At 36.2% G+C, this 9,645-nt stretch overlaps 1 protein-coding gene and 1 long non-coding RNA gene across 2 annotated transcripts in view; both read right to left on the bottom strand.

Annotated features, from left to right (window-relative positions):
* The window catches only part of LOC107719438 (uncharacterized), a 14,676-nt gene that overhangs the window by 2,998 nt on the left and 2,033 nt on the right, over window positions 1-9,645 (bottom strand). The window lies entirely within an intron of this gene.
* LOC107719437 (transmembrane protein 121-like) lies at window positions 5,810-7,297 on the bottom strand. The gene has a single exon (XM_016526850.1). It carries the CDS (start codon window positions 6,806-6,808, stop codon window positions 5,858-5,860), a length of 951 nt encoding a protein of 316 aa, XP_016382336.1. The 5' UTR covers window positions 6,809-7,297; the 3' UTR covers window positions 5,810-5,857.

The raw sequence follows: 9,645 nt of genomic DNA on the forward strand, positions 1-9,645 counted from the left end.
TCCAGGAAACATGTCGTTGAAGCCAGAAACAGTAGCAAAACGTTGCGCACCGGTTTGAGCTTGAACTCGCCCCTGGAGTTCTGAACGGAAACTACAACAAATATATAGCATATATATTTTTCCCATTTGCCCCAAATAGCAAAATAAAAATCCACGATAGCGTTTTTATTAGTTTCGATATAACAGCCTGCATGCTGGGTTAACTCTGTCAGGCCTTTTTCAGCATTATACTGCCTCTAGCTGAATGACTGTCATTTTCATAACTGCATATAGTCTAATTTTTCATGGCCACTTTATTTTAGGTACATAAGAACCACATTCGAACAGACTTGTATTTATTTATTTACATACAGATCACGTTCAAGTACACTTGTTTTATTTTTCCATATTTGTATGTTTTTATTAAGTTACTTACATATCACATTCAAGCACACGTGTTTTTATTTGTCTGTTTGTTACTGTTAAAATGCCTTTTTTTTTTCATGTAAATTATTGTTTTTACCCTTGTCCAAGACTTTCAATGTTCAAATCTTTCAATCGCACATTCACAGAAAATAAGGTTACTTCCACGTTGCAAGATAAGTCATTCATATGTATACTATAAAGGCATCTTTATGTTTGTATAGCCTAATAATTATGGTACTTTAGGTCGCACTTGAAGTGCAATGTAAGATTTGGGTCCTTAAACTTAATCTTATGTTGTAATTAACCATTTTAAACAAGTTACAAAAAATTAATGACGCATGTAGACAGTTTGTCTTCATTAGCGCAATCTAATTAAACTTCTGTCCCTCTAGCAAGACATAGTGACACTCCGTTGTGCTTTCCAAACAAAACCTGCCAGCACACAAGACACATTTCAATTCAATTATCGTTTGAACGTACCTGTCATGGATGACTTCCCAAATGAACCATTTGCAATTCTGGATTAGTTCCATAAGTTGCCTTGAAATACTAAAAATGGCAGAGTTTCCCATCACTAAATTGGTTAACCTCTGACTGCTGAAGTTAACAAATCATGATGGCGGATCTCGAGCTTTCCTGAGCGCTCTAATGGAAGCCTGTGGATGTTTGGTATGATGGAGTTCATGAGCATTAGTGTAACTTGGAGGACGCCCAAGTCACACATTTGCAGGTGAGTGTGTGATTGCAGGAAGCTGAACCTTCATTATAAATCTGCCTGGGTGTTATTAATGCAAATTGCTTTTTTGATATTGTGCTGCATCATTGTATTGAAATCCATAACGTACAGAAAACCGAGAAATGTTGTCAGTAACCTTGCCTGAACACACTCCGAGTTCCCGCACCTTTTAACAAATGAATTTCTGTGACTTTTACAGTCATTCATGATTGCTGGATTAGTTTGCAAGCAATTGTAACTTTTATTATATAAAAAGATATGATAACCATAGAAATGTCATTTTTAATCGTGTGAATCATTTTTTCAATCATACGAAATTTCATATGATTTCATATGGCTTGGAAATCACTTTTGGTTACTCTGGATTGCAGGATTAAAAATCTTATAGTTTGCAATAAACTTTTATTTAAATATGTCCTTTTTTTAATCAAGATTTCAGATTGATTTTATGCATATCAGGGTTATTGTAATGAATTAAAACTACAAATTAAAATATAAAAAACAAAGTATTTTTATTTTAACTTTAAGTACTGAAATAACTAAAAGTGAAACAAATTCTGAAAATACGAACTATATAGACATTTAAAAAAAAACAAAAAAAATGGCAAAAACACAGCAAAATTTTAAATGAAAACAGGAAATATAAAAATTCTAAATATTAACAAAATCTATAATAGTATACGATGATACTAAAATTACGCTTATTAATTTAATTAACTACATGTCTTAAAAATGTATTTCTGTGATTTTTTTTACTAGTCATTCAATAAAAAAAAAAAGTATATTTACTATAGAAATTTAATTTCTAATCACGCTTTTTAAAAGATTTCATGCATATCAGGGTTATTATACTTAATTCAAACCAAAATTCAAATTTTAACTTAAAATTTAAATTAAAAAAAAAGAATTAAAAATATTTTAGTTTGGCTTTATGCACTAAAATAACTAAAACTGAAATAAAAAAAGTATTACAACCTATTTAAAAAACAAAGCTAATAAAAATGACAAAAACACCACAAAATTAAAACTTTAACAAAATTTAAGATGAAAATGGAAAATATAAAAATGAATTCAAAATAATTAGCCTATTAGCCTGTATATCAAAGTACACTAAAATAACCCTGATGCATACTGTGTATTCCAAATGATTTAATTAAATACAGATCATAATTAAAAATGTTCTGATATTTTCAGGTTTCCTTTGCCAGAAGTAACCTATGAAATAAAGTACTTACATTTATAAAGAGTTTAATCTATTAAAACACATGATTGACACCCAACATAATTTCTTCCATCCTGCGCTGTCTCTTTTGAAAGTGCAACCATAAATAGGCCACAACTGTGGTTACATTTGCGATGAAAAGATGATGAAATGCAATGCGAATATACTTATCATGCATTGAAAATACTTTTTATAATGCATTATAAATACAGGCCTCAGGTCAAGTGTTACCATCTTCTCTCTTTGTCATTTTTTGAGCACTAAACACACATTTGAAGGCTTGCGACCCTTTGACTGGTTTTAAAGCGAGGCTGAATCTTTAATGTTGTAAAGCAAATGTAAGAATGCCTGAGGGGCTGCTGACATCTGAACGGGGTTTATTGATGCATTTCGAGTGAAAGATGATGTTCCTCCTCCGTCTCTTTGCTCTTCACTGTAAATGATAACAAGACTCCGCATTGTGCACAGAAATCAGTTCCACATCATTGTACTTTTTACAATACCACATGCTTAATTTTTGCACTCTCACATATATTTGTCTAAATACTCTTTGCATTTACAGTATGTGATTAAATATTGTGGTAAACACCCACACTACTGAATTATAGATCACAGTGTAATGCTGTAGTTTTGGGCTGAAGGTTGAGATTAAATTTTTTATATTTATCCAGAAAATTTTTTTTTGCCCAGTAATATATGTACTTTGATGTAGCCGCCGCATCCACGTCTCACACAGACGTAGATGTTGTTAGATTAATGGTATGTATTGTATTCTAACCATGGTATATTTTTCCTATTAGATTTTATGACATCTAATAACAAAAATTGATTTTGTTGTTGTTGTTATTGTTGAAAAAAATAAATACACATCTTTGAAATTGGTCAATTCTATTTATTTCCTGAATTTATATGCAAAAAAATAATAATTTCGAAGATGTAAATAAAACAAAGATTATTGGCATACATTTTGCAAGAAAACTTCTAAATTTTATGTTTAATTCAATGTTACTTACCGTTTTTTGGTAATTATTCCAATTTTGGTGTCCGCATCAAATTTAATTTACAAAAGTGGTTTTACATACATAGAAAACATTAAATGGAAGTAAAGTGTCTGCTTTAATGTTTCAAATAACTTTTGTGTAAAATGTAAAAAAAAAAAATATATATATATATATTAAATGAGTAAAAATATATTACTCACAAATGGGTAAAACCTAGTGGTAAATGGTAAAGATTTACAATTAATTTGTTTTTTGGGGACTGCACTGTGATCCTTTAATAGAGTCTTTTAATGTCATCTAATGATTCTTGTTATAAATATTTTTTTGTTATATGTACTATTGTTACACTAAATGACATTTTAGTGGATGTCTTCTGTAATGGTGACAAATGTATGATAGTCATTTTTTATTTTAATTTTTTTTGCTCATAAATACAATTAAACAGGACACATTCTAATGTACGTGAAAAAAAAAAAACCTTTTTATCTTTGACCCTTATTTTTCAGTAAAACTATGTTAGATAGTTGATCTGTGAACAACAGAATCTGTTTAACTTGTCAAAGATGCAGCAAACAAAAAATGTAAGTGTGGCACAAATGTGTATTACAGTATTTATACTATTTCACCTTTAAGTTTTCTGTGTTGCACATCTTGACCCGCTTGAAACTATATTTACAGTCATTTTCACTTGTACATGTGGGTAAATGCTGAATGACTATTAGAATAGTGCAGTCTTCTGTTGATGAATATCCCTCTCTGGTACCATTCAGAAAAACTTGCAATCAGTGTTGTGTTTTTTCTAAATAGTGTTAAAGTAAATGGTATGTTACCATGTGAAACTCTGTACCGTAGAGGGATATTCATGCTGTCAGATGGTGGGTGGACACTAAAGTAGAGAAATTCTTAAAAAGCACAATACGCAGCGGAGTGAGTCAACAGCACCCGAGACCGCCCACCATATGCAGGTGGCAATAAATGAATGCTGCTGAAATGGAATACATCAGGTCGCTACATATGTTGAATAAATCAGACGTGGATGGTAAATGGTTTTCACATTCGCACCGCGTACAGAGGAAAGGCTGTTTAATTCTGCGGTGTCCAGGCCTTAGTGTTTTAGGAATCAGTTTCACGCTGTGTGGCTTTAGAAAGGTGAGTCCCTGCTGATGGGGGCCACACGTAATTTATTTCATTTTCCCAGATGCCATTTACCCTTCCATCCGCTTCCACAGACACGGTGTGTTTACTCAAACATTAGAGGAACTGATTTAAACAAGGGCTGAAATGGAAATCCTCTGTTCATGTGGAGAAAAAGAGTGCGGTGGCCAGCACAGGGGTTGCCAGATCTGCGTAACAAAACTAGCCCAATGGCCAATCAAAAATGACAATATTCCAAATATCAAAACTCAAAATATGCAATTCCAACACCTAATATACATATTTTACAGTCACTGTTATGCAAATTGAAAACCACTATATTGTAGTGAACATAAACTCAGCTCAAAGGCTCCATACTGTACCAGTATATTTTCCTTCAAAAAGTGGTAGAATATAAAATATTTCAATACATGCATTTCAGTCAAATATAATTTATGCAGTATGTCAAACTATTAACCCGTGGGGGAAGAATCAACCTGTGGCAACAGTTTAAAAGTAGCCCAATTCTAACGGAAAACTGCAGACTTGGCAACCCTGGGCTAGCAGTTCTGTTAGCATAAAAACACTTCGCAAATAGCAAAAACATTTTTTCTTATTTTTTTTTATTAAATACAACTGAATCCTCAAACAAAAATGTAAAAAAAAAAAAAAAGTACACAAGTGGTTTATATAATAATAATAATTATTATTATTATATAATAACAATGATAACAATAATAATCCATTTACCAACCAAGTGGTAGTGTATTCACTGACTTTTTCCTAAATAATTCCATAAAGGTCATTGGACACAAATTTCTTACTTTTTCCTCTCATTTTCATTTCTTTAAATGTCAACACATCATAAAACACAAGTGCAAACACATACTGCAGGCATGTAGGACTACTCCCCAGCATTTGGTCATAAACATCAACCTGACCTAGTTCCCTCAATAATAAATTCATTGCATTCTTTTTCCATTCTCCCATTCAATACTTGCAAGAGAGGCAAATATCTGATGCACCTTGACAACATGAAGTCAGACACAAAAAAATGGATGTGGAAACAAGAGTTTGGTCTCTCAAACAGGAAAAGTATTTTGCACCACAGTCATTCTGCTACTTTACAGAAAGAAAACCGCACTTGGTTCTTCATTGCAAACTGTGGTGAACGAATTATAAAACACTGAATGTTTTCTTTGAACAACACCGCTCATATTTGGCTGATTTACCTCAGTCCAGAAGAGGAAGGAGCACCTCATAATGCTCGACCAAAGTACCTCAAAACAGTTCATCAGTTCATATCTGGTGGTTTGAATGCTCCTTGTTGGCTCAAAATACTCTATTTTGGTTCCTTGGTCATGTATCCATAATCTCCCGTGCTGGAGTGGGTTCATGTGGGAGGCTTGTGGCATTCGGCAAAGCTTGTCCGTGTCCCATCGAGTTCTGCTGGACTTCCATAGGAATTCCGGTTGCGTTCTCTCGATTTGGGAATTCTCGCGACTGTTTCCGGTACTCGAGAAAGGTGCATATCTTGGTCGCAATTGCCACCACATTCTTGCCGACAAAGATGGTGGAAACCCGGCTGTCCTGGAACAGCACCATGTTGACGCCACGTATGAGGATGGTGACGATATTGATGGTAACCAGACTGAGAAGAGGATAGAGCATCATCTTCTGGGGAGACACGTGGTCGCCCTGCACGCTGATCTCGCTCAGGGACACGCAGGGAAGAATCAGAAGCAAAATGTAGCAGTAGAAGAACATCAAACCTTCCGCCCAAATGGGCAAACCCGTCCGCTGCGGCTCCCAAAGGTTTGCCTGCATATCCAGCAGGTCCAGCAAGTCCAAAGCCACCCAGAAGAGCCGACCCCTCATGTCCTCCTTCCTCCGAAAGGTACGGACGTATTCCATGCTGTCCAGAGCCACCAGAACCAGGTAGAGGCCTGGCACACAAATGGACAACAATAAAGTCAAAGCCTTCCGGGCAACAGTCTCCAGGCTCTTGCGATCAGCCTTACAGTTCTGGAAGACAAAGTAAAGCTTGATTTCCAACACAAAGATATAGAGGAACCAAAGGATCATGGCATATCCTCGTCGAGCCGTCCGCACTTCTGCTCCAACCCAAACCGCCACATAGCGAAGGACGATGAGAAAGCAGACGTCCCCAACAAGGACAATGATGCAGACGCCGATCTTTCGTGGCCCCTGATTCTGCTCCACCAGGTAGGCATCCATGAAGGCCATGCTGGTCATGATGACAAAGGTGGTAAGACACACATGCCGCTTGTCCGGTGGTGGCAACACCATGCTGAGGGCCACCACCGCATACACTCACTCACAGCAATTTTGTCCGCTCCGTTGCACTTGGGTTCGAAGGACTCTCGAAGTAGCTGGTCAAGCCTTACTGAGCTGGTTGGAGCGGTTGCTTTTTCATCCCAGTTCAGTGAACTTTGAAGGCATTTGCATTCCCTATATTTTGTAAACTTGAACAAAGTGAAAAGAAAGTGTTCTACAAAAAAGCCAATTGCTCCCAACTGATAGTTGGATTCACTGCTTTGCAAGAGTCATATTGATTGTAAATCTGAAGAAACAGTGTTAAATGATACAAAGTGCCAAAAAAGCTCCAGAGCAGGATTCCTTTGCAATGGAAATGCAACTCTTGAAGACCGAAGAGACCTAGTTTCGCAATCTTGGTCTCGGCAAATGATTCTTCTCCGATTGACTGTAAATCTGAAGAAGCAGTGCTAAATGATTCAAAGTTCCAAAAAAGGTCCAGAACAGGGTCACTTTTCAATAGAAATGGCACTCTTGAAAACCGAAGAAACCTGTTTCACAGTCTTGGTCTTGGCAGATAATTCTTCCCTGGCGCACTAAATGGAAAAGAAATCCGCCCATTAATCAGCAGGGTCAAGCTTTACTGTGCTGGTTGGAGCAGTTGCCTTTTCAACCCAGCTCTGCTAACTTTGAAGGCATTTGCATTTCCAATATTTTGTAAACCTGACCCAGGAAAAAAGCCAATTGCTTCCAAATGACAGTTTGATTCACTGCTTTATAAGGGATGAACTGATTGTAAATCTGAATATATAGCGTTAAATGATAAAAAAAAGTGCCAAAAACGGTCCAGAGCAGGATTGCTTTCCAATGGAAATGCAACTCTTGAAAACCAAAGAGACCTGTTTCACAGTCTTGGTCTTGGCAAATTATTCTTCCCCATTGCACTAAATGGAAGAGAAATCTGCCTATTAATCAGCAGGGTCAAGCTTTGACCCTTTTCAACCCAGTTCTGTGAATTTTGAAGGCATTTACATTTTCAGTATTTTGTAAACTTGACCCAGAAGTAAAAATAACTTATCCTACCAAAACGCCAATTGCTTTCAATTGACAGTTTAATTCACACTGCTTTGCAAGGGTCGTATTGATTGTAAATCACAAGAAACAGTGTTAAATGATACAAAGAGCCAGAAAAGCTCTATAGCAAGGTTACTTTGCAATGGAAATGCAACTCTTAAAGACTGAAGATAATCTTGGTCTTGGCAGATGATTCGTCCCTAGCACACTAAATGGAAGAGAAATCTGCCCATTAATCAGCGAGGTTGTATTGATCCTGTTAGACGGCATGCCTGCCCGACCTCAGCATTCTCAATGAGATGCCATAACTTTCCTCTTTCATGGTCACGCGATTGGAAGGTGATGTGAGGATACATGGGTTTTCCCGGAAGCTTTGCATGCATTTGCTGGATTGTGGGTCAAAGTTCTTTGGGCTAAGTACGGTTGTGGTAGGTCGTTTTGCTTGTAAGAGGAAGGTAACTTTGAGAAAATGGAGTATAGGAACCGAATGTTCAGAATGTAGATACTCAGCAATTACAGAGCAACATTTGTTTGCGTCTGCCAATGTGGAATTGCAATGTGGTTTTTGAGGGCTGGTGGTCTCCATCCATAGATCATCCAGACATAGGGTCAGTGGCTCCAGGGGCTCCACATCTGTCTATGGCTCCCCAAGGGGGAATCTCTTTTACAGGGCTTCAGTTTCATCCTCGCCTGTTCTTCTGACACAACCTGGAAAGAGAGAGGCAAGAAAATGAGCTGTCAGCACAAAGTGGATAATAAATCACGGCTCACTGCTTGGAGCCAATGGCATATCCAGTCCTGCCATTGTGTCAGCATCATTTAAAGACATGTGATAACATTGGGAAAATATACTGTTACACAGCCACTTATTCATTTGCACTTTTTAATAATACAGGGGATGCTCACAAAACTGTACAATCATGTGCAATAAACCAAGGAAATTTTCTTTCTTAAATATATAGAAAAAAAATTTCTTCTTTATCTTTATTTTATTTTTTTGTCTTGTTTTCCATTACAAATATCTCAAAATTCTTAAATCAGGATAACTTAGAAAGAAAATGACAAGTCTTGTTTCTGAAAAAAAAAAAAAAAAAGTCATTATAATCCGTAATTATGTCCCCACTGGATGCAACGAATGCCTCGTTTGTAATGGGTTTTCATGTTTTTTGTCTCGTCGCTCCGGCCGGACACGGCATCGACAGTATGGTGAGGGGCGTAACATTTCCGTCACACGCTTGATGTATTCGGCCAATCATAATGCACTGGATAGCTGGCCAATCAGAGCACACCTCGCTTTTTCAGACCAATGAGCTTTGTAAAAATCGAAAGGCGGGGCATAGAGGAGAAACAATAATGTACAGTATGTGGAAAATAATGTGTTTTTTGAACTTTAAACCGCATAAACACATTTCATTACACCAAATACACAAAATAAAGTTCTTTTTAGCAGCATCATATGACCCCTTTAAAACGAGAAAAAATGTCAGCAGAGTAGGAAAAAATATCTTGTATATAAGTTAATTTTTCTTACCCTACTGCCAATTACTGAAAGATATTTTTCTTGTTTTAATCATAAACTCACTTTGTTCTGATACTTATTTCTGAGTCTTTCTGCTTCTCAGGTAAATGTATCTTCATTTAGGAATGCTTTATACTGGAAAGACAGAAATATTGAGTAAGAAAATCATTTTTTTTTATTGAGAACTGTGAGAGAACATGCTTGATGGGTCTTTGAGGATCCACTCAGAAGTTTTTTTTTTTTTTTTTAGTTTTAGTTTTAGACTTTATATTTTGGA

The sequence above is a fragment of the Sinocyclocheilus rhinocerous genome, unplaced genomic scaffold, assembly GCF_001515625.1.
Source record: "Sinocyclocheilus rhinocerous isolate Xijiao unplaced genomic scaffold, SAMN03320098_v1.1 scaffold303, whole genome shotgun sequence".
Classification (NCBI taxonomy): Eukaryota; Metazoa; Chordata; class Actinopteri; order Cypriniformes; family Cyprinidae; genus Sinocyclocheilus; species Sinocyclocheilus rhinocerous.

Coding starts and splice junctions, on each gene's coding strand:
- LOC107719437 (XM_016526850.1), bottom strand. CDS start 6,808: ATGGTGTTGCCACCACCGGACAAGCGGCATGTGTGTCTTACCACCTTT.